Source organism: Dendrobates tinctorius, unplaced genomic scaffold (assembly GCF_039654945.1).
Source record: "Dendrobates tinctorius isolate UK_male_01 unplaced genomic scaffold, ASM3965494v1 ptg000069l, whole genome shotgun sequence".
In the NCBI taxonomy this organism is placed as follows: domain Eukaryota; kingdom Metazoa; phylum Chordata; class Amphibia; order Anura; family Dendrobatidae; genus Dendrobates; species Dendrobates tinctorius.
The window spans coordinates 12,650,638-12,676,024 of NW_027361737.1; the positions used below are offsets into that span (position 1 = coordinate 12,650,638).

A 25,387-nucleotide genomic window follows, 5' to 3' on the forward strand; every position below is an offset into this window, starting at 1 on the left:
GAGAACAATCTGGGCCCTGAAGGCTCACCCATATACGGTACGGGACATAAGTAGATGTTGTCAGGATATAAGGGAGGAGAGGTCCGTGGGATGCAGTGAATAGCCGGAGACAGAGAAGGGGGTAACAAGGGTTTACTGAACAGGCAATTAGCAAGTAATACTCCACGCAGGGAGGCAAAACCAGTGAAGAAGTAGCGGAAATTACATACAACCGCAATGTTCAGGAATAAGATATATAGAAACACAGTATCTTATCGCTTGCAGGTCTTGCAGAGGAAGGGCTGGAAAATATCCCGATGGTGTCGCAAATCGTGGACAAAGTCTCTGGCTCTGCTACGAAGATATGAGAAGCACTGTCTTCCGACAGTGCTGATAGATTCAGTCCTACTTGACTTGAGTGCGCCGGAACGTGGTAATGGTGGTTTTCTGAAAGGAGCCACTCCTTGGCTGGGTCCTTCCCTGGAGGAAGATCTGGCTAGTCCCATGTTTGAGACTCTTAAATGAGGCTCCATGGACTTTATTTGCATATTCGGATTTTCCAGAGAGCAATGCACCTAGGATTTCACTGATTGAGCGCCTTTGCCAGCTGCCGCAGTGTTTTCTTTGACTGGTCTCCCTGAGGTCAGTGATTGTTTCGTGATGTTGGTCTACTAGGTATTGCTCCCACCTAGCCAGAATCCTACTTCACACTGATGAGGGGCAACACCCCGAAACAGCTGTCTGTGGATGGATACCTGGCCTTGGTATTTCCCTTGTCATAACTGTAAACTCGTAAAGAGCTGGATATTGACTTAAAGGGCCACTTAATATGGTGGTAATAGTGGTTTCCGAAAGGAGCCACTCCTTGGCTGGGTCCTTCCCTGGAGGAATATCTGGCTAGTCCCGTGTTTGAGACTCTTAAATGAGGCTCCACTGACTTTATTTGCATATTCGTATTTCCCAGGGAGCAATGCACCTAGGATTTCACTGATTGAGCGCCTTTGCCGGCTGCCGCAGTGTTTTCTTTGACTGGTCTCCCTGAGGTCAGTGATTGTTTCATGATGGAACGTGGAAATAGTCCTTTCGGCGGATTCCTCAGCAATGATGCAGGACCGGGAAATGAGCACGCTGACAGTCCATGGAAACTGGCGGTCTTACGGCGTAGTAGGCAGTTTATCCTCTATCACAGTCATAACTGGGATCTCCAAAAGAACAGGATCAGATCGTAAATTAATAGCGTCAAAGGAAGTCTCTAGGTAAGCGCGGTGAATTTTGTTTGGCGTGGGGTTGTCAGTGCGAGCAGCGGAGAGGGAGTCAACCGTCTCTTGTCGCCTTCCCACCAAGTGTGACCCGTTTCCGCCCTCAGGTCTCCTTTTATACCCTGCGCCCCCTGCTGTCCAACAGAAAGGTCCCTCCCTCCTAGAAGAAACCTCCCCCACCAACAGTGGTGACAGTCCCAATAGTTCCAGCCTTAAGGGGCACCGGACACCGCTGACTCAGCCTCGGCTCATCTTCTTACATCCCCCTCTCTTTTCACTCGCCATTCCACGGGCGAGGCATCTTGAGCATAGCCAGAGAGTTTGTCGTTGGGTCTAGAGGTTTGCCGCCAAATAAACTAGTCCTGATTATACCGTTGTTCATTCAGTGCGATGTAGATTGGAAGGAATAGTGGAGTCTTTTTGCATAGGAAAAATCAAATCTGAACCTGCCGTAGCTTTTTTTTCCGGGGTCTCAGACTTTCTTCTTCTTCCACCTCTACGGTCACAGGATGCACCTCCTCAGGAACTCCAGGGGTTTCATCTCTCCGTACAGGGTCCTCAGAAAGGCAGGGTCGGAGCATACTCCTGTGGACCACTCTGGTGAGCGCATTCACTTCTCCTTCTGGATAAACCTCGCACACAGGTCCTTCCATACCGACGTGACGCCTCACTCTGTACGGCCTACTCTCCGACCAATTTTCCAGCTTGTCACGGGGATGTCTCTCCTGCACCAACACCTGATCACCAACCTGAAGATCTGTCCCCCATAGAGGAAGCTTCTCTGGGTGCTCCAACTCTGGGAGCCGTGTCTGAACCAAACAATGTAAGATCTACACTCACTGGCCACTTTATTAGGTACACCATGCTAGTAAGGGGTTGGACCCCCTTTTGCCTTCAGAACTGCCTCAATTCTTCGTGGCAGAGATTCAACAAGGTGCTGGAAGCATTCCTCAGAGATTTTGGACCATATTGACATGATGGCATCACACAGTTGGCGCAGATTTGTCGGCTGCACATCCCTGATGCGAATCTCCCGTTCCACCACATCCCAAAGATGCTCTATTGGATTGAGATCTGGTGACTGAGGAGGCCATTTGAGTACAGTAAACTCATTGTCATGTTCAAGAAACCAATCTGAGATGATTCGAGCTTTATGACATGGCGCATTATCCTGCTGAAAGTAGCCATCAGATGTTGGGTACATTGTGGTCATAAAGGGATGGACATGGTCAGCAACAATACTCAGGTAGGCTGTGGCGTTGCAACGATGCTCAATTGGTACCAAGGGGCCCAAAGAGTGCCCAGAAAAAATTCCCCACACCATGACACCACCACCACCAGCCTGAACCGTTGATACAAGGCAGGATGGATCCATGCTTTCATGTTGTTTACGCCAAATTCTGACCCTACCATCCGAATGTCGCAGCAGAAATCGAGACTCATCAGACCAGGCAACGTTTTTCCAATCTTCTACTGTCCAATTTCGATGAGCTTGTGCAAATTGTAGCCTCAGTTTCCTGTTCTTAGCTGAGAGGAGTGGTACCCAGTGTGGTCTTCTGCTGCTGTAGCCCATCTGCCTCAAAGTTCGACGCACTGTGCGTTCAGAGATGCTCTTCTGCCTACCTTGGTTGTAACGGGTGGCAATTTGAGTCACTGTTGCCTTTCTATCAGCTCGAACCAGTCTGCCCATTCTCCTCTGACCTCTGGCATCAACATGGCATTTCCGGCCACAGAACTGCCGCTCACTGGATTTTTTTTCTTTTTCGGACCATTCTCTGTAAACCCTAGAGATGGTTGTGCGTGAAAATCCCAGTAGATCAGCAGTTTCTGAAATTCTCAGACCAGCCCTTCTGGCACCAACAATCATGCCACGTTCAAAGGCACTCAAATCACCTTTCTTCCCCATACTGATGCTCGGTTTGAACTGCAGGAGATTGTCTTGACCATGTCTACATGCCTAAATGCACTGAGTTGCCGCCATGTGATTGGCTGATTAGAAATTAAGTCTTAACACACAGTTGGACAGGTGTACCTAATAAAGTGGCCAGTGAGTGTATAGACGGTGATGATGTTCTCGGACCCAGGTAGACACCCCCGTCTGTGGGTAGTCCTCCCCTGGATCCAGCTCTGTGACTTCCTTTCCTGTTCGGCAAAACAACAAGGAGTAGGGCGTGCAACCAGTGGTTTGATGGACTCGATTGATGTAGACCCACACGAGTTCAGAGACATACTCTGGCCACCTAGCTTTTCTATAGTCTCCTAGGGCCTTAACATCTGAATTAGAGTACGGTTAAATCACTCACAGGCCCCATTTCCCTGAGGATGATATGGCGTGGTGCGTGACCTGAAGAACTGATAGATCCACTGTAATTCATCCATCACTTTTCCTAGGAAACAAGCTCCTTTATCCGAATGGATGCGCTGTGGACATCCATACACCTGAATAAAGTGTTTACAGATAGCATACGCAGCGAACTCAGCCGTCTGGTCTCGGGTGGGAGTCACCACTGCAAATTTCGTGAAATGGTCTACCATCACTAAGCAGTGAATTGCATTAAGGCATATCAATGTGAAATACAAGTGTGAATAGCGTAATGGCTTTTGAAATTTAGGAAAAACACATGAGATACTTAGCACAAAATTTGGCCAAAAAATGTGAGCCCATTCACCAACGTCAAGGTGATCTCATGTGAACACTTACCTATGGCTAATAACTTGGTATAGCCTGTATTTATAGGAAGGTCAGAACCAAATGTGATTGGATGGAATTAAAATCACAGCATGGTGAAGGGCGGAGTGCTCAGTCAGAAAGCTAGCATACAAATGACAGAAAACTGATGGCACATCTAGAACTAGTCTGAACAGGTGCATACCAAAAACAGCTTACATATCAAAATTAGGAAATGGTTGCACTCAATTGCATTAAGGCATATCAATGTGAAATACAAGAAGTTTGAATAGCGTAATTGAGTGCAACCATTTCCTAATTTTGATATGTAAGCTGTTTTTTGGTATGCACCTATTCAGACTAGTTCTAGATGTGCCATCAGCTTTCTGTAATTTTTATCACTAAGCAGTGGTCATATCCTTGGTCAGCTGGCCTGATGGTTAAATAGTCGACGGTCAATAACTCCAGGGGAGCTGAGGTTACTATCGTCTAGGTAGGAGCTCTTTGTTGCGAAGACTTGGCCAACTCACAGGTCTGACAGATTCTACAAGCTTCTTCAACCGCTGCTCTAAGCCATGGGTGGTAAACGAACCACTGTAGCCACTGGAAAGTTTTTCAAGACTGAAGTGAGCCCCTTTTTTGTGAGCTTCAGGGGCCACAGTAGACAGCAGGGTATCAGCACCTACCAGGAAGCCCTAAGTTCCCTCTGAAGTTGAACCTTCTGATATAACAGCCCCTTTCTCATCTGGAGGTGCTCCCACTGCCGGAGTATCTTCAATGCTTCTGGAGTCAGAGCACTCCGCTGTTCCGGGCTAGGCTGCTTCTTCAATGTCACCCAGTGTTTGAACAGAGCAAGTTCGCGATCTTCCTGCTGCAGTCGAACCCACTCATCCCGCGATCTTCCAAACACTCCTTCATGATGAGGGGTCTGTATTTCGGTCCAGTGTGGCCGCCACCGTCCCAGCGGTCCTTTGGAACACAGGAACCTCGTCCTCTAGCAACTCATCTCTATTCTTTCTCGGTGGTGCATGTCTCGCTCTGGACAGGGCGTCAGCATGCATGTTCTCTGCTCCCCTTCTATAGGCGATTTTGTACCGGAACTTCGCAATCCAGGCCACCCAACGTTGTTCCAAGGCCCCTAGCTTGGCATTCTCCAGATGCGCTAACGGGTTGTTATCGGTGCGCACCAGCACCTCCGAGCCGGACAGGTATTCTGCAAATCTCTCCGTCATGGCCCACACCAATGCCAGCAACTCCAGCTTGAAGGAACTGTAGTTGTCCGGGTTGCATTCGGAATCATGAAGGGACCGGCTAGCGTAAGCAATCACCCTTTCTCTTCCGTCCTGCTCCTGCGACACCACAGCCCCAAGTCCGTGCAAACTCCCGTCGGTGTGGAGAATGAACGGTATAGAGAAATCTGCATGAGCCAGTACCGGAGCTTCGGTCAGTGCCTTATTTAACTCACAAAATGCCTTTTCCTGCCTCTCCTCCCATTGGATGGATTGACCCTTGGCATTTGGGTGTGGGGGTACACAGGAGTTCGAGCAACGGTTGCACCACCCGAGCAAAATTCTTCACGAAGCAACGGTAGTATCCTGCCAATCCCAGGAACGCCCGTACATCTTTTACATTCTACGGGGTTGGCCAGTCTCTGATCACCGCAATCTTCACCTATGAGGTCTTCACTCTCTCGGCTGAAACTACATGACCAAGGTACTCAATCTGAGTCCGGAACAAGTGACATTTTTGAGGTTTTACTTTTAGTCCATACTCCTGTAAATGGCTCAACACTTGCTCCAGTCTCCGTAGATGGCCTTCAAATGAGGCAGCATACACGATGATGTCATCCAGATAGATGAGTGTGGCCTCAAAGTTCAAATCACCTAGACATCTCTACATCAGCCGTTGGAACGTACCGGGGGCATTGGCCAGGCTGAATGGCATCCTCTTGAATTCAAAAAGGCCCATGGGAAGTATAAAGGCCGTCTTCACCTGATCTTTTTCCGACATGGGTACTTGCCAGTAACCACTTGCGAGATCCATCATCGAGAAGAATTTGGCCTTCCCCAACGCTGACAGAGACCCCTCAATCCAGGGCAGAGGGTATGAATATCGTACAGTACAGACGTTAAGTTTACGGTAGTCTACACAGAACCTCAGGGACCCGTCCTTCTTCCACACCAGCACAATGGGAGCTACCCACGGACTCTGGCTCTCCCTAATGACACCTTCCTGCAGCATCTGACCAAGCATTTCTCTCACTTCCTGATATAACTGGGGGGGGGGGAATCTGTCGGTAGCACTCTCAAATGGGTGCAGTATGTCCATTTGGTATCTCGAGAGTAGTTGCCGTGGTGCAGCCGAAGTCATCCTCATGGTTCGAAAAAATGGACTGATATCGCCCCAGTAGCACTTCTACTTGATGCACTTGGGTGGGCGTGAGTTCGGACAGTTCAGCGTGCATCTGTTGGACGTATTGAGGTTCAGCCGTCGAAGAGGTAGTGACCATCACCGACCACGGGTCTTCTGGATTCACTGCCAACAGTATGTCTTCTTTGGGCATGCCCACTACCCGTGCGACTTCACTGCTGCATGAGACAACAATCTCTTGGTCTGTCAGATTCACGAAGCGTACAAGCACCGTCCCTTCTCGTACCATGGCCAGTGTTCGGGCCACTAAGAGTCCTGCAGGCAGTTGTACTACTGAATGTTCCAATTAGACTTCTACCCACCTCTAGCTGGGCATGTGCTCGGACAGGCAGGGTTAGCACAGTCTGCCCTTGTGGTAAGGTGAGCTGTGTGGATGCCGGCCCAATCACTTTCCCCAGCATTTCCCCTTGACTGGAGACTTCTTGCACCTGGGCTGTACAAATTAACTGTCGAAACACCTGCCACTAGGGTATGTGCAGATTACACTGGTTTAAAGACAAGTAAGATGGCTCATCACTCCACAGTTTCCCAAACTCTTTCAGGATATTCATCCCCAGTGTAACAATGTGACCGTGGCCAGCCTCTCACTGGGTCAGCACAATACCGCTCCGTCCAAGATCCTTCCCACACAGGGAAACCTGCATCCATACCACCCCTGCGACCGGGATGGGCAGATGTTCTTTCTTCCACTTTCTATCTCTGATCTTTCTTTCTTTACCATCTTTCTTTCCCATCACTCTCTCTGTTCCTTCTTTCTTTCCCCTTTCTTTCTCTCTGTTCTTTCTTTATTTCCCCTCTTTCTTTCTCTCTCAGTTTTTTATTTATTTCCCCTCTTTCTTTCTCTCTCTCCCTCTCTGTTCTTTCTTTCCCCTTTCTCTCTCTGTTCTTTCTTTCCACTCTTTCTTTCTCCCTCCCTCTCTGTTCTTTCCCCTCTATCTGTTCTTTTTTTCTGTCCACTCTTTCTTTCTCTCTCTGTTCTTTTTCTTTCTTTCCCTCTGTTCTTTCTTTCTTTCCCCTCTTTCTTTATCTTTCTCTGTACTTTCTTTCCCTTTTTCTTTCTCTCATTAATCTTTCTTTCTCTCTCTAATCTTTCTGTCTTTCTCTCTCTGTTCTTTTTTTCTCTCTCGCTCTGTTCTTCCTTTCTTTCTTTTCTTTCTCTCTGTTCTTTATTTCTTTCTCTGTTGTCTTTCTTTCTCCTTTCTTTCTTTCTCTCTGTTGTTTTTTCTTTCCCCTCTTCCTTTCTCTCTCTGTTCTTTTTTTCTTTCTCTGTTTCTTTATCTATACCTCTCTGTTCTTTCTTTCCCCTTTCTTTCGCTTTCTGTTCTTTCTTTCTATTCTTTCTTTCTCTTTCTGTTCTTTCTTCCCCTCTTTCTTTCTCTGTTCTTTGTTTCTTTCTATGTTTCTTTCTTTCTCTCTCTGTTCTTTCTTTCGCTCTCTGTTCTTTCTTTCCCCTCTTTTTCTTTTTCTCTGTTCTTTCTTTCGCTGTGTTCTTTCTTCCTTTCCCCTCTTTCTCTAATCTTTCTTTCTCTCTAATCTTTATTTCTTTCTCTCTCTAATCTTTCTTTCTCTTTCTGTTCTTTCTCTCTCTCTGTTCTTCCTTTCTTTCTCTCTGTTCTTTCTCTCTCTGTTCTCTTTCTTTTCCCCTTTCTTTCTCTCTGTTCTTTCTTTCCCCTCTTTATTTCTCTCTCTATTCTTTTTTTCTTTCTCGCTCTGTTTCTTTGTCTCTATTCTTTCTTTCCCCTTTCTTTCTTTCTTTCTTTCTTTCCACTCTTTCTTTCTCTTTCTTTCTCTCTCTGTTCTTTCTTTCACCTCTTTCTTTCTCTGTTCTTTCTTTCTCTCTCTGTTTCTTTCTTTCTATCTCTCTGTTCTTTCTTTCTTTCTTTCTTTCTCTCTCTGTTCTTTCTTTCCCCCTCCCTCTTTGTTGTTTCTCTCTTTCTTTTTCTCTCTCTGTTATTTTTTTCTGTCCCCTCTTTCTCTCTCTCTGCTCTTTCTTTCTCTCTCTGTTTCTTTCTTTCGCTCTCTCTGTTCTTTCTTTTCCCCTCTTTCTTTGTCTCTCCCTCTCTGTTCTTTCTTTCTTTCCCCTTTCTTTCTTTCTCTCTCTGTTCTTTCTTTCCCCTTTCTCTCTCCCTCTCTGTTCTTTCTTTCCCCTCTTTCTTTTCTTTCTTTCTCTCTCTGTTCTTTCTTTCCCCTCATTCTTTTTTCTATCTCTCTCTGTGTTCTTTTTTTCTGTCCCCTCTTTCTTTCTCTCTGTTCTTTCTCTCTCTGTTTCTTTCTTTCTTCTTTCTTTCTCTCTGTTCTTTTTCCCCTCTTTCCCTCTCTCTTTCTCCTTTCTCTCTCTCTATGTTTTCTTTTTTCTCTCTCTGTTCTTTCTTTCCTTTCCTCAGTACCAGCCACTGTGCCCATAATGCCAGCCACTGTGCCCTCAGTACCAAGAAAATAGGGGGGGAAGCCAGCACTGCTTGAGGTTAGAACGCATAAATTGGAGTGCATATGCACATGATATCTAGCTGTATTCAAAAATGAGATATTTAGCAAAAAAATTGATCAATTCAATTGAGCCATCCCGCCGCGCCAAGGCAATCTCATGTGGGGGGTCCTACTCTACATTTTTAATAAATGCTGTGCCATTACGGCCTCCTAAATACATTTAGAGCATGACCACATCAAGTGCAATCTGTACCTGGACATTACTGGATCGCTCCCATGAAGCCAGATGAAGCAAGTGCAGATGAAGGCCAACCAGGTCTGAACAAAGACATATCAGGATTGGCCTCCACACATTGCCCGACCAGCAAACATAGATGTTACCAGTACCAGTCAGTGTGATCAGCAGTGCTAAATGGGTGTGGTTGGGGCATGGGCATGGTGTGACTAGTTGTGAAATGGATGTGGTCGGGGGCATAGCCTAATTTTTTTTGTCCCTCTTTCCCTTCTTCAAAAGTTGGGAGGTATGCGTTTCTTCCGATGGTTCCACTCCTGGTTTTGGCTTACAGATACTGAGCTAAAATACTGACCAAATACTGAGCATGTGAACGTGGTCTGAGGGCAAGTTCACACGAGTGTGTAAAAAATAATTCAGAGATTCATCTAGAAAACTTTGACAATTTTTTTCTCACTTGTCATCGGTGTATCCATTTTTGTACGGCAGCTATTAATCATTTACAGGACCCTATACTGTGTGACAATACTATGATACAATGTATCTGCTTTAGGCTGTGTTCAAACACAGCGTTTTTTTAGCGGTATTTTTAGCGGATTTTCCAATAAAACCGCTAAAAATAAGCTTCCCATTCATTTCTATGCATTTTGCACTTTTTGTGCATACCGATACGGTTTTTACCGCGAAAAACCGCTTCACGGTAAAAAACGCAGCATGCTCATTGATTTCGCGGATTTTTCCGTGTTTCTGGCTATTTCTATGCGTCTTGAAAACGCGTGGAAAAAACGCATAAAAAACGTGCATTTTCTGCACAAAAAAAGCTCAGAAAACGCGCTGAAAATGTGCAGAAAAAAACACGCGGTTTCTGGGAAGGGAGTCAGGTTTTACAGCAGAAATTTTCTGCTACGTGTGCACATAGCCTTACTGTGGCTCCTCCATGTTATTCATTTTTTGTGTGCACCCCTAGACTTGAATAGTTGAGTCTCATCTGAGTTATGGAAGAAACTGGAGCATACTGCGACTTTTTTTTTTTTTTTTACACGCAGCTTCGGTTGTGTGAACAAGCCCTTAGATTGCTTACGGAACCCATCCGTATAATTTGCACTTATTCCAAGTTCAGTCTCCAACTAAAAAGCCCAGAGAATACATGATTCACCTATTATCATGGAATCCGCACATATTAAATAGCTGCATGGAAAGCTAAATTAACACCTTCCCGACCCTCGCCGTACTAGTACTGCTCTGCAGGAACTGCATTTCCGCCCACAGAAGTACTAGTATGGCGTCACGATCACCGCGGCGCTCAGTGTGAGGGTGCTGGTGTCAGCTGTATGTGACAGCTGACACCCTGCAGCAAAGCCCACGATCGGTGCTAGCACCGATCATGGGAATTTAACCCCTCTGATGCGGCTGTCAGTATGGACAGCAGCATAAAGAAGCATTGCACAGAGAGAGGGCTCCCTGCGCGCTCACACCGCAACAACGCGATGCGATTGCGTTGTTCCACTGGTCTCCATGGAGAACCCCGGCTCCAAGATGGCAGCGGGGTCCTCCAAGATCCTGCAGGGAGGTGGCTTCTCAGCACCTGCTTTGCCGGCAAGCCTCCTACACTGCCTGTCAGATCGCTGTTACTCAGCAATGGTGTCAGATCAGCGATCTGACATTATATATAGTAATGTCCCATACTGGCACAATGTAATAAAGTTAAAAAAAAAAAATTATAATGTGCAAAAAAAAAAAATATATATATATATAAAAAAATCCACAAATAAAGAACAAAATTAAATAAATATACCAATAAATACATTTATTTATAAAAAAAACATTAAAAGTACACATATTTGGTATCGCAGCATCCGTAATGACCCACTCTATAAAACTGTCCCACTAGTTAACCCCTTCAGTGAACACCGCAAAAAAATAAAAAACGAGGCAAAAAACAATGCTTTATCATCATACCGGGGAACAAAAAGTGCAATAATGTGCAATCAAAAAGATGGATGTAAATAAAAATGGTACCGCTGAAAATGTCATCTTGTCCCACAAAAACAAGCCCCCATACAGCGTCATCAGCAAAAATATAAAAAGTTATACCTCTCAGAATAAAGCGATGCAAAAATAGTAACATAAAAAAATTATATAAATGAGGTATCGCTGTAATCATACTGACCCATAGCATAAAGCTGCATTTTACCACATGCGGAATGGTATAAAAAAAAAAACAAACTATTCCTCAATTGCTGGTTTTTGTTCATTCTGTCTCCCCAAAATCAGAATAGAAAGTACCGTATATAGAAGTCGACCCGTGTATAAGCCGACCCCCCTAATTTTGCCGCAAAAAAAAAAATGGGGAAAACTTATTGACTCGCATATAAGCCTAGGGTTAAATGGTGGTCCAAGAAGATGCTCCATAGATAAACCCACCCATATGCTGCTGCACAAGGGTTAATGCTGGCCCAAGAAGATGCTCCATAAATACCCCCCATATGCTGCTGCACAAGGGTTAATGCTGGCCCAAGAAGATGGTCCATAAATACCCCCCATATGCTGCTGCACAAGGGTTAATGCTGCCCCATAAATAACCCCCATATGCTGCTCCACAAGGGTTAATGCTGCCCCAAAAGATACTCCATATATACCCCTTATTTGCTGCTGCAATAAAACAAAAAATGACATACCTCTCCGTAGCTGGGGTCAGGTGCCGGTGTCCTGAGCCCCTGGCAGTGACGATATTCACCTGTCCCCATTCCAAGCCATGCACCGCTGTGTCTCCCTCTGCCGTCACAGCAGGAGGACCCGGAGACACAGCGGTGCACCGCTTGGAACGGGAACAGGTGAATATCACTCTGCCCCCGTCATACTCACCCCTCCTAGCACAAGGTCTTCTCTGCAGCGGCAGCCCCTGCTTCTCCCTCTGCCATCTGCTTCCTGCATTCAGCTGGTCACGTGGTACCGCTCATTAAACTCATAAATATGCGCATATTCATGAGTTTAATGAGCGGTACCACATGACTGCTGAATGCAGGATGCAGACAGCAGAGGTAGACGCAGGGGCTGCAGAGAAGTGCCAGGAGACGTGAGTATGGTTTCTGACACCCCCGCCCACCCCCGGTATATGACTCGCATACAAGCCGAGACGGGGACTTTCAGCTCAAAGAAATGGGCTGAAAATCTCGGCTTATACACGAGTATATACGGTAATTAAAAATGTCACGTGCCCAAAAATGGTACCAATAAAAACGTCAGCTCGTCCCGCAAAAAACAAACCCTCACATGACACAGTCGACCGAAATATGTAATTAACTCTAAAAAGCCCTGCTGTACGCCGAAACAGTGGTTTTCCCCCACATACTGTATGTGGTATCTGTGTACTCAGGACAAATCGCACAACAAATTGTATGAAGCAATTTCTCCTCTTACCCTTATGAAAATGCGAAATATGGAGCTAAAAAAGATATTTTGGGAAAAATGTGATTTTTTTTTTTTATTTCCACGGCTCTACGCTATAAACTTCTGTGAAGCACCTGTGGGTTTAAGGTGCTCAAAACATATCTAGATAAGTTCCGTAAGGGGTCTAGTTTCCAAAATGGTGTCACTTGTGGGAGGTTTCCACTGTTTAGGCACATCAGGGGCTCTCCAAACTCAGCATGTCGCCCGCTAATTATTCCAGCCAATTTTGAATTCCAAAAGTCAAATGGCGCTCCTTCCCTTCCGAGCCCTGCCGTGTGCCCAAACAGTAGATTTTTCCCACATATGGGGTATCAGCATGCTCTCAGGAGAAATTGCTGAACAAAATTTAGGGTCCATTTTCTCCTGTTACCCTTGCGAAAGTAAAAAAAAAATAGGTCTAAATGAAAATTTTTGTGAAAGAAAAGTAAATGTTTATTTTTCCCTTCCACATTCCAAAAATTCCCGTGAAGCACTTGAAGGGTTAATAGCTCTTCATGTATATAGCAGATATATATAATCCTCCCTCTCCTCAGAGCTCCCGGCTTCTCTGACACACTGGTGTGTACTGTGCCAACACCGCACAGCCGGCAATAGAAGTGATCCCGATGACTGCTGCAGTGCACACGTCCACCAGAGGGCACTGTGTCTCTGAGTGAGGGCGAGAGTCAGCTGATATAAGAGCTCATGTGACACGGTGCAGCAGAGCAGCCGGCGCTGAGGACATGGCGTGCACGCTGACAGTGCTGCGCCTCATCTGCCTGAGCTTGGCAGCCAGCAATGCTTTCACACATAGGAGGTTTCAGAGCGAAGCTGGAGTGCTGGTGACGGTGCAGGATCGCTGGTTCACACAAAGGCTGGATCACTTCAATGGGGCTGACACCAGAGTCTGGGAGCAGGCAAGTAACAGAGAGACTCCGAGGCTTATCTGCTGCAGAGACCATGTTATAGACTGAGCCCTGCACCATAGGGTCCGCCGTGAGCCCCGCGCCGCGGTGTCCGCCGTGAGCCCCGCGCCGCGGTGTCCGCCGTGAGCCCCGCGCCGCGGTGTCCGCCGTGAGCCCCGCGCCGCGGTGTCCGCCGTGAGCCCCGCGCCGCGGTGTCCGCCGTGAGCCCCGCGCCGCGGTGTCCGCCGTGATCCTAGCGACATAGTAATCTGACTTCTGTGTAACTAGCACTGCTTCCTTAATTCGTGTTTATTTCTGGAATCTGCCTCCCCTTGACATTGGCGCAGCACCTATGTATTTAGTGATGGTATATAAGTGGCTTTATCAGTATTTCACTACATTAGGCAGGATCTGCAATGACAAATGTGCCTGATCCGAAATCTCGGATACTTTCATGCCTTAATGTACGCTGCCTATCTCCTGAGCGATGTTAAGTTTGTTCCATCACATACTCCTGATTGCTGCAGGTCCCATAAGATCTCCCTGGGATGGCCATGCACACACGTGTAATGCCAATGTTCAGCTGGAAAGTCACTAGGACAATGGTGCTCAGCACTGATCAGTAACACAGCTCAGGTCCTTGTGCAGACGACCCTATTTTTTGGTCCAGGTGCGATCTGATAACACATCGTATGACAGTTGGACCAATCTTATTCCATGCGGTCTGCCATACAGAGGCGTATCTAGGCTTTCTGGCACCCAGGTCAAGAATTTGGTTTGGCGCCCCCCAAGTACATATGCGACTTGCACACTTAGTCATGTACTGACGAGCCGCTCTCCCTAATGCTCTCATGTTCAGTAAAAAACTGAAAGCAGGATGAGAAGCTCGTTGTCACAAGACCATAAGTATGAAAATCGCATATGAGTGAAGTGTCCATGTGATGACTACTGGAACCTGCAGAGCTGAATCCTGACATTGCAGCTTCTGAATTCTCACAATGAATGCACCTGCACACTTTTAGGATTCTCTCTTGCTGATGTAAAGTCATGTCAGCACAAGTATGTGATTTATATACTTCTGGCCACATTCCGACTAGACGTGCCCAGCCTCGCTCCGTTCATTTTCACTGAGTGAGGCCACACACGTCTAGTCAGCATGTGACCGTATGTATGTAAATTACCAGCACGAGAGAATCCTGACAGCGTTCAGTGAGCACTGTGAGAATTCAGAAGTCTGCAGTCACATAGAATGACTGCAGACTCAGCACAAACCTGGACAACCCCTTTAATGTTCCTAACAAAAACATGAGAATTAGTATCACAAATAACATTTACATCCAAGTACCTTATAGATGTCGTCGTCTCTGAAGTCGTTCTCCTTTTCTTCTTGTCCAAACCCCATAATGAGTTTTCTCATCCACAGCTGTCTCTGTAGCCGTCCATCTTCTCCGGTCTTCTGCAGCAAATCTCCAAACGATGCCCTTATAGATAGAAGTGTCATTATAATGCTCCTAAATACAAATATCTGCAATATACTGTCACCTCACACTATTACCCTGCCTCCTCGTACTGTTTCCTCTAACATCCCACCTGTTCACCATACTGTCTCCTCATATATTTACCCCCTCACTCTCTATACTGTCTGCTCACACATACCCGACTCCCCATACTGTGTCCACATACATTCACCCATTCGCACCCCTTACTGTCTGCACCCATCCCCCATACCGTTTCCTCATACATGCCCTCATACATACTCTTCATTTTTGTGTCCTCAAATCTCCCCACACACATTAAATACCATCCCCAATCCCCCACACACATTAAGTATCCCCCATCCCCACTCAATAACCCCTCGTCCCTACTCCCAAACCCCCCCACACATTATGTACCCCCACTCATTAATCCCCATCTCCACTCATTAATACCCCCCCCCCCATCTTCGGTAGTTCTTCAGCTCCACAGAGGAGCACACTTACCACCAGCGTTCGCTCTGGGTGACGGGGAGTGACGTCAGCAGCGTGATCACATGACATGATCACGCTGCTGATGTCGCTCTGACCCGGCGGTCAGAGCTTCAATTGTACTGGCGTCTGTATAGACGCCAGTACAATTGCTGCCTGGGAGCCGGCGCGGCCTCCTTCTCTGCGCCGGCTGTCAGCTTAACAGCTGACACAGAACAGCCGACACACAGGATGGGGGGGCGGCAGAACGCAGCCGCCGGGGGGAGACACTGCGGACCGCTGCATTAGGCGGCCCGACTGCGCCCGGGGCAACTGCCCCGGCTGCCCCCCTGGATATGCCTCTGCTGCCATATGTCCAGTCGTGTTTTTTTTTTTTTTTTTTTTTTTTTTTTTCATATCCTCAAAAAATCTGAACAGTGTGAAACCGTATAATCTGACTAATTTTCTCAGATGAAGGAAAATGCGGCCATGTGACTGAGCCCCCAGGGTGAGTGTAATAAGTTATTTTTCTTCTCTTACAGGTTGGGATGCAGGCAGATATACAGTGTTATAGAATGCTGTATATAAGCCCTGAAAGGCGGTGGCTGTAACTCGTAAAGGCCAAACCTGGTGACAGGTTCACGATAAATCCTTTAGTTCAGAACCGGTCCTATAAGGCTGAGTTCACACGTTGCATTTTTTTTGCGTTTCTGCGGCGGTTTTAACCACGCGATTTTTGCTGCGAAAAATAAGCATTTCATGCATTCTTATGGGATTCCGCAATGCTGCGGTTTTTACCGCGGCGGAATCACTTCGCGGTAAAAACTGCAGCATGCTCATTAATTTTGCGGAATCGCGGCGATCCCGCACCCATAGGAATGCATTGTTCCGCTTACTTCCCGCATGTGGCTGTGCACACCATGCGGAAAGTAAGTAGAACATTTGCGGATGGTACCCACGGTCCGGAGGAGAGGAGACTGTCCTCCGGGCTTTGGGTACCATATCCCTGTAAAAAAATAGAATTTAAAATAAAAAATATTGTTATTCTCACCGTCCTGCGTAGCCTTCCCGCCTCTCTCCACGCTCTCGTTCCCAGTAATCCTTTGCGAAAATGCCCGTGATGGCGTCCGTTCTCGCGGGATCGCGAGACATCGCGATCCCTCGAGAACGGACGTCATCGCGGGCATTTTCGCAAAGGATTACTGGGAACGGCTGCGCGGGAGGTCGGAAGGTAAGAATAACACCATTTTTTATTTTATTTTTTTTACATTTTATCTTTTACTACTGATGCTGCATAGGCGGCCTCAGTAGTAAAAAGTTGGTCACACTTGTCAAACACTATGTTTGACGAGTGTGACCAACCTGTCAATCAGTTCTCCAAGCGATGCTACAGATCGCTTGGAAAATACTAGCATTCTGCAAGCTAATTACGCTTGCAAAATGCTAGTCTTTCCGCGGGAAAATTGCGGGAATTTAAAATGCGATTTTCCCGCGGAATGGAATTCTCGCGGTAATTTCCTCGAGAATTCCGGTACGTGTGAACTTAGCCTAAATATTAGACTAGGAGGTTATGGTCGCTTGATGGATCTGCGATGGAGGGCGGGATACACATGATGCTGCCATTCTGTTTCTAACAGGATTTTAAATTCTGTGTGTGACTGCTGCACATGTTCATGGTTAATATAATAATAATTTTATTTCTGTAGCGCTGACATATTCCGCAGCACTTTACATTTCAGAGGGGACATGTACAGACGATAGACATTACAGCATAACAATAATCACATAGATCATAACAAATACCAAGAGGAATGAGGGCCCTGCTCGCAAGCTTACAATCTGAGGGGGGAAAAAAGGGGAGACACGAAAGGTGGGTGGTAAGAGTTGCCTTCGTTGTTCGGACCAGCCATAGTGACCAGCCATAATGTTCAGTGTGTAACAGTACAGACGGCTAATAGATGCATAAAGCATGTGGGAACATGATGCGGGGAACCTGGCTATGGTAAAACGTTTGACTGTGGCACACAGGGATAGATTAGGTTAATGTGTTGAGGCAGTAGGCCAGTCTGAATAAATGCGTTTTCAGGGCACGCTTAAAATTGTAAGGATTGGGGACTACTCGTATTGACCTGGGTAGTGCATTCCAGAGAATTGGCGCAGCACGTGTATAGTTTGAAGACAGGAGTGGGAGTTTCTGATTATTGTGGATGCTAACCTTAGGTCATCAGCAGAATGGAGGGCACAGGTAGGATGGTATACTGAAACAAGGGAGGAGATGTAGGGTGGTGCTGAGCTTTGGACTGCTTTGTGGGTGAGGGTAATAAGTTTGTACTGGATTCTGGAGTGGATGGGTAGCCAGTGTAAGGACTGGCACAAGGTAGAGGCATTGGTGTAACAATTGGTGAGGAATATGATCCTGGCTTCAGCATTCAAGACAGATTGGAGGGGGAGAGTTTGGTAAGAGGGAGACCGATTAGAAGAGTTACAATAGTCGAGATGAGAATGAATGGAGAAACAGTAAGTTCTTGTAGAGTCAAAAGTAAGAAAAGGTCGAATTCTAGAAATGTTTTTGAGGTGCAGATAACCAGCGCGAGCCAGTGATCGGATGTGGGGGGCGAATGAAAGCTCAGAGTCAAGTATGACCCCAAGACAGCGGGCATGTTGCCGGGGAGTAATAGTGGAACCAAACACAGAAATGGCAATGTCGGGTATAGGTGCACAGTGGTTGAAAAGATCAATTGAGAGCTGGGAAATTCCTTTATAGTAATAGATATTTAACTTGTGTATTGAGCCTCCTGTGTGGGAATAGTGCCGGAGAGATTCAACCCCCGACACGTTCTGTAAGCGGCTAGTTGTGCACCAACGACTCATTCAGACTTCAGCTATTATTATGTAGGAGAAAAATGGAGTTTCATCAGATTATCATCAGGCAGGTAGCTCACAGCAAAGTATTTACAGCAGAAAACTGGATAAAGCAATTTGCATAGTTGCAATTTTTGGGGTAATTGCCTCCATTATAATGTTCTAATTCCCGAGTAGGGAGCTTTCCTGTAGCTCAACCGCCTGCAGTACAGAAGCTCCAGTCCTCTCCTGTGACGTGGTACCAGCCTGTACATGAGGGGAGGATGTGTGAGGTATGTAATGTTGTATTGGGATGTATACCTTCTATATGAGGGGCTCATACTGCTCAAGGGGGGTGTTGGCATACTTGATTCTGATCAATATCAAGTGATATAATTATTAGTATTGAGCAGACTTAATTTCAGCCAATTGAGACGGCCTCTCATGTGGCCCCTCAGGAAAATGAATTTCCCGCCTCTGCTTTACTATGTATAGTACTATGTTGTGTATAGTGCTGTGCAAAAGGGAGAAAATGTTGTCTTCTGCGAATGTGTGAATCCTGTGACCATCAGGGGCTGGGGGCCTTGCGCCTTATAATCTGCCTAGGGCCCTGGCTACTCTTATTCTGCCCCTGGGTAGTACATGTCTCATGTTTTTATCATTTGTTTACCTGCCATTATCTATCGCTCTGTGTTCTCTTCGGTGGCACTGCACTTTATACAGCATGTACCGTGTTTGCTGTGTTCTTATGCAAACTTGACTAAAATGAAAAGCTGACCGAACTGCCAGACATCGCCTTATGATTTACTTCCTCTGTAACAAAACTTATTAACTATTTCCAACCTTACTCAGTAAAGAGGGGAAGAAACTAGAATTTTAGTCACTGCGCCATCCTTTAGTGTCCACCATGCGCACGCTAGCGCCTTCACAAGGAAGCACACGAGAGAAGGTGAGTTGGCTTTATTTACCAATATCAAATTTGGAGGCATTAATCTTGTAATGCAATGGCCATGACACAGACCGCTCCTTCTACCTGAAATGCAGTTGGCCTGTGCCCGGGCCACCACCTGCGCCCAGTCGCCCTATTTGTCTTGGCTAATATGCCGATCTGAGTGAGGTGCAATTCTGTCACATGGTATCTCCCATCACACAGGTCTGCCATGCTTCTGGCTCCTCCAGAGTGGCCCTTATAGGCACGTCACCCGGGGTCAGAACAGCTCTGGCCTGGCTCCTGTCACCTCAGATTCTGGCCTTGCTTCAGTTACCTCCCCCTATGAGCCCACCACTATTATTTTTTGCTCTTCTGTTTGCTCTTCTCAATAAGACTTCTACTTCAGGCTGCATACAGGTGTGTCTCACAAAAGTAGAATTTCAACAATAAGTTAATTTATTTCAGTTCTTCAAATCAAAAAGTGAAACTTATATATATAATTTATTTAATCGTCTTATGTCTGTCTGTAACCGAAATCCCGCGGTGCTGATTGGTCGCGGCCTGGCGGCAGCGACCAATCAGCGTTGGGCGCAGCGCTCAATCGGGCGCAGCGCATCTGTAAAAAAAAAAAAATAGAAATACTCTCCTTCCGACAGCCCGCGATCTCCACGCCACGTGCCCGGCCTCGCGGTCCCAGTAATGCCTTGCGCCTTAGACCGGAGATGACGTCACTCTCGCGAGAGCGCGACATCATCAGCAGCGGTGTTTTGCACAAAGCATTACTGGGACTGTGAGGCCGGGCACGTGCAGTGGAGATCGCAGGCTGTCAGAAGGCGAGTATATAATTTTATCTTAACAGAGACCATGCATACCAGGGGAGGGGGGGTGAGGGGACCATGCATACCAGGGGAGGGGGGGTGAGGGGACCATGCATACCAGGGGAGGGGGGGTGAGGGGACCATGCATACCAGGGGAGGGGGGTGAGGGGTAACATGCATACCTGGAAAGGGGGGTGAGGGGACCGTGCTTACCAGGATGGGGGGGGGGTGTTGGGGTTGGGACCATGCATACCAGGATAGGGGGGAGGGGTACCTTGCTTACCAGGAAATAGGGGGGTGAGGAGATCATGCATACCAGGATTGGGGGGGGGGGGTGAGAGGACCATGCATATCAGGATTGGGGGGTGCATTATTAAAACTTCATAAATAAACTACATACATATTCTAGAATCCCCCGATGCGTTAGAATCGGGCCACCATCTAGTATACTACAGAGTCATTACAGACAGTGATCTATTTCAAGTGTTTATTTCTGTTATTGTTGATGATTATGGCTTACAGCTAATGAAAATGTAGAATCAACACCTGCCAAGGCTTCCTAAGCATTTAAAAAGGTCCCTGTTGCAGTAGGCTCCACAATCATGGGGAAGACTGCTGACTTGACAGATGTCCAGAAGGCAGTTACTGACACACTCCACAAGGAGGGTAAGCCACAAAAGGTCATTGCTAAAGAATTTGGCTGTTCAGAGTGCTGTATCCAAGCATATTAATGGAAGGTTGAGTGGAAGGAAAGTGTGGTAGAAAAAAGTTGCACAAGCAACCAGGATAACAGCTTCCTTGAAAGGAGTGATGAGAAAAGGCCATTCAAAATTTTGGGGGAGATTCACAAGGAGTTGACTGCTGCTGGAGTCATTGCTTCCAGAGCCACCACATGCAGATATATCCAGGACATGGGCTACAAGTGTCGCACTCCTTGTGTCAAGCAACTCATGACCAATAGACAATGCCAGAAGCCTCTTACCTGAGCCAAGGAGAAATAACTGGACTGTTGCTCCATGGTCCAAGGTGTCTTCTGATCGTAAATTTTACGTTTCATTTGGAAATCAAGGTCCCAGAGTCTGGAGGAAGAGTGGAGAAGCACACAATCCAAGTTGCTTGCCATCTAGTGTGAAGCTTCCACACTCAGTGATGGTTTGGGGAGCCATGTCATCTGCTGGTGTAGGTCCACTGTGTTTTAGCAATACCAAAGTCAGAGCAGCCATCTACCAGAAAATTCAAGAAGATGTCCACTACTTTTACAGTGCAATGTTGTTCACAAATAGTGATTTCTGGAAACTTTCTTAAGCCCACTGAGTGATTTATACTAATGAATTGTGCCTGTTTTTTTAATGCGGTGTCTGGATGGTAGGATAATGAAAGTCTTTACAATTTTATGTTCAGGAATGGTTTTCTGATATTGTTCCTGTGGCGCCCCCTGAGGGTTCAGTCGCAACAGAGGAGCTGCATCTCATCCAGAGGTGTGGTACCCCACTCTCAGAGTTGAGGGTGGTGCTCCCTCCTTACCTAACACCTGCACCCAACACACACTATAGCAGCAGGGCACCCTGGATGTACCCTAAGGTAGGCTGGTCTCATCCCTGGCTGAGTAGTAAAGGATGTTAGGAGAGTGGGTGGAGGAGCTAGGAAAAGGGGAGGAGCTTAGAGAGCGGCAAAGAACAGTGCAGAGAGATTGAGATGTGAGAAGAAAGTGAAATTAAGCAGACATGCTGTGAGGCATCTCCCTGTCAGGAGGAGCTGCAGAGAGAAAGGTGAAAGGGAGAGACAGAAGCTCCCAGAAGAGAGAAGGTGTCCTTGGGAAACGGGTAGTGAGAAGTTCACCCGTGGGGCCCGTATACACGCTGACTGCCATCAGGTGGAGGGACCAGGTCGCAGTGGAGTACCGGCCACCGAGACTGGTGGAGAATCGCCAGACCCAGCTAGCCAGCCAGAGGCAGGGGCACCTGTAAGTGCTTCAGCCACAGTTGCATAGCTGAAAAAGCAGCCACATAGGCGTAAGGGGACGCCCGAAACTGCACCCAGCTGTGTCCTCTAATCATTCCTGAGTCACCTGCCCTGCACCACATTCACCAACCTCAGATTTAACCTCTACATACAAGCTGCCCTGGCATACAGCTCTACCTGTGGAGAGCTAAACCATTTCTGCTGCCCTGTCACCATCCCAGAGGATCTGCATAGCAGCGTCGGTCCCCTGACCGAATACCACAGGTGGTATTACAAACTTTGTTTCCCTGTAAATATCCCTTTAATTGGACACTCGGGACCACGGACCAGGTCACTGCTGATGTGACACATCCCCTTTAAGGACCGACCCAGTACAGAGTACCCCACACCCCTAGCGGGCAATCCATTCCACAATTTTTAGACTCAATTGTTCAGATTAGTGAACCTCTGACCATCTTTACTTCTGAGAGACTCTGCCTCTCTGACTTTGAAAATTGAACCTCCTGCTGCTTTTCATCGGTACAGTTTACTTTTCCAGCCTTTCGTTAACCCTGTCCCAACGTCTTTGAGAAGGGATGCAGCATTCAATTTCTAAATGAGTTAACCACTTTCAAATTTCATTTGAAAATTAACTTTCAACTCCTAATTTGTTTTGTGTCCTGTTGTGAATAAAACATGGCTGGAAGAGATTTAATTCTCCTTTACATTTTAAACAGCGTTCTACTTTTTTTGGAAAGGGGAGTTGCATATTCACTCAGCAAAATAGAGCAACAGATGGGAAAAAAAAAAAAATGAAACCTCTCTGAAACCATTTTAAGCTTTCGAAATTTAAAATTAATCTTGGCTATATTGCGTAAGGTTCCTTTTGTAGGGGAAATTGAGAAACTTCAGAGGACACTTTGCCTAGTCAGAGACACCCCTAGATCAGCATAACACAGTAAAGAAAAAGTCACAATCTACCCACTCCAAGCCACAAACTACCAAGTTAGCTTCTTACTGCTTGTGAGAATTATGGTAGACAAGTTAGCGGCGCCATCAGGTTCTCATTAAAATTATAAAGACAGCCTATGTGAATGCATAAACCAGAATTTACATTTTTATTATGCACTATGCATCTGAATCTGCATATTGTATACAACTAGGGAAGTGAATATTTTGACACTTTTATGAAGATTTTCCAGCTCCAAGTTGTATAAACTTGAATGCTTTTTGGATGAATTGGATCAGGTGACTTGCATCTGTATAATGAGGGAGTGTGTGGCTTAAGGGTAGCACTTTCCACATATTATATCTTGTACCCACTTATCCTTTCATTTGTATTAAGATTTACACATCTTTGCCACTGGGATATTTGTCAGTTATTCAGGGCCGAACTGGGACAAAAAAACAGCCCTGCCACACAAAGCCAACAAACTATAACACTCCTCACCCTGATCAGTAAATTTTGCTTTACTTTATTGTGCCTCTCACTCTCTTAAAAGGAGATATTTGAAGAGCCAAGTGTGAATAGTGCGTATGATTGACCACAGCTGCATTTACACGGTGCTCTACAGAGCTCCGACTTTCAGTATCATGGGGGTCTCAGTAATCAGATCTCCAGCAATTGGAAAGTTATAAAGTTATCCATTTAAACTGCTTTTCCAATATTTTATTTTTATTTGGCCATAGTAATATTGAAAATACTAAACCAATATTGACCCTCCCAAAGTCAAATGTCGCCTCTTCGACAACAGGACAAGAGAAGTGGTACTGTGCAGTGCATACAGGGCTGGCTCCAGGTTTTTGTGGGCCCCGGGTGAGATCCCCTTTAACACGTACCACAATTCATAATCCACAGATACAGCAGAGAAATATAGGTATACAATGTCAAAGATTTCACTTCTTAACTACATGACTGATATCTATTGTACATTCTTCAAAAGGTCATAAATCAGACAGTATAGTCCTCCATACAATATTATGGGCACCACATGGGGCATGTTACTTCTGTATAAAGCCCTATGTATTGCTCCACACAGTATGAGCCCCATATATTGCGCCATACAGAATAATGATCCCCATATATTGCTCTATACAGTATGAGCCCCATATAATGCTAAAACCAGTATAATGCATCCCATATAATGCTCCATACAGAATATGATGGGCCCTATATATTGATCCAAACAGAATGGACACCATATATATTGTGCCCCATATGATGCTCCAGTATATAATGGGCACCATATGATGCTCCAGTATATGATGGGCTCCATATATTGCTCAAAACATTTAAAAAAAAAAAAAAATTATCCCCTCTCCTCACTGGTTGCTGCTCTTCTCCGGACTCATCAACGTTGGTGTCTTTTGGCTCTCTGCACTGTGACTGTTCAAGCAGAGGGAGCACAGAAGTGACGTCACTGCACCCTCTGACCTGAAACGTCAGTCAGAAGATGCCGCAGTGGAGGACGGGAAGAGGTAAGGATCGCAAGTGCTGGGGCCCTAAGCAAGCAGGGAGGGGTGGACTCTTTATTAGCCCATGTGGCAACATTTCAGTTCCACAGCAGAGAAAGGTTATGTTATGGATGTGAAACGTTGCCACATGGGCTAACCAAGTCCGCCACTTCTTACATTATACACTATAAGTTGTGAATCACTCCAATATTAAGACAGCATTATACTATATTATGTTGCATACATCATATAGGTGAGTGCTGTATATACATTATATAGGTGATACTGCGACTACACACCCCAGTCACGGTATCACCCATATATTATATTTATAAAGCCAGTTTCACACTAGCGTGTGTGATGTGAGAAACTTGCACGAGTCTCGCATCAACACCCCGCGCTGCCACCAGCACTCGGGAACGGAGCTGCGGCTGCATAGAAATACATGCAGCCTCACGATCTGGTCCGAGTGCCGGCGGCAGCGCCGTGTTGATGCGAGAGACTCGTGCGAGTTTCTCACATGACGCATGCTAGTGTGACCCCGGCCTAAGTCACAATATCTCCTATATAATGTATATAGAATGCTGTACATACATCTTATAGGTGATACTGTAATTACACAGATTTAGCAGCTAGTATCACCTACAGTGGGGCAAAAAAGTATTTAGTCAGTCAGCAATAGTGCAAGTTCCACCACTTAAAAAGATGAGAGGCGTCTGTAATTTACATCATAGGTAGACCTCAACTATGGGAGACAAACTGAGAAAAAAAAATCCAGAAAATCACATTGTCTGTTTTTTTATCATTTTATTTGCATATTATGGTGGAAAATAAGTATTTGGTCAGAAACAAGCAAACAAGATTTCTGGCTCTCACAGACCTGTAACTTCTTCTTTAAGAGTCTTCTCTTTCCTCCACTCATTACCTGTAGTAATGGCACCTGTTTAAACTTGTTATCAGTATAAAAAGACACCTGTGCACACCCTCAAACAGTCTGACTCCAAACTCCACTATGGTGAAGACCAAAGAGCTGTCAAAGGACACCAGAAACAAAATTGTAGCCCTGCACCAGGCTGGGAAGACTGAATCTGCAATAGCCAACCAGCTTGGAGTGAAGAAATCAACTGTGG

General features: G+C 46.1%; 1 protein-coding gene across 1 annotated transcript in view; it reads left to right on the forward strand.

Moving 5' to 3' along the window:
* The first annotated feature begins 13,122 nt into the window (after positions 1-13,122).
* The window catches only part of LOC141095218 (putative serine protease K12H4.7), a 156,232-nt gene continuing 143,967 nt past the window's right edge, over positions 13,123-25,387 (forward strand). The window contains exon 1 of the mRNA XM_073581106.1: positions 13,123-13,341. Within this exon, the coding sequence (XP_073437207.1) occupies positions 13,168-13,341 (174 nt within the window). The 5' untranslated portion in view covers positions 13,123-13,167. The remainder of the gene's footprint in view (positions 13,342-25,387) is intronic.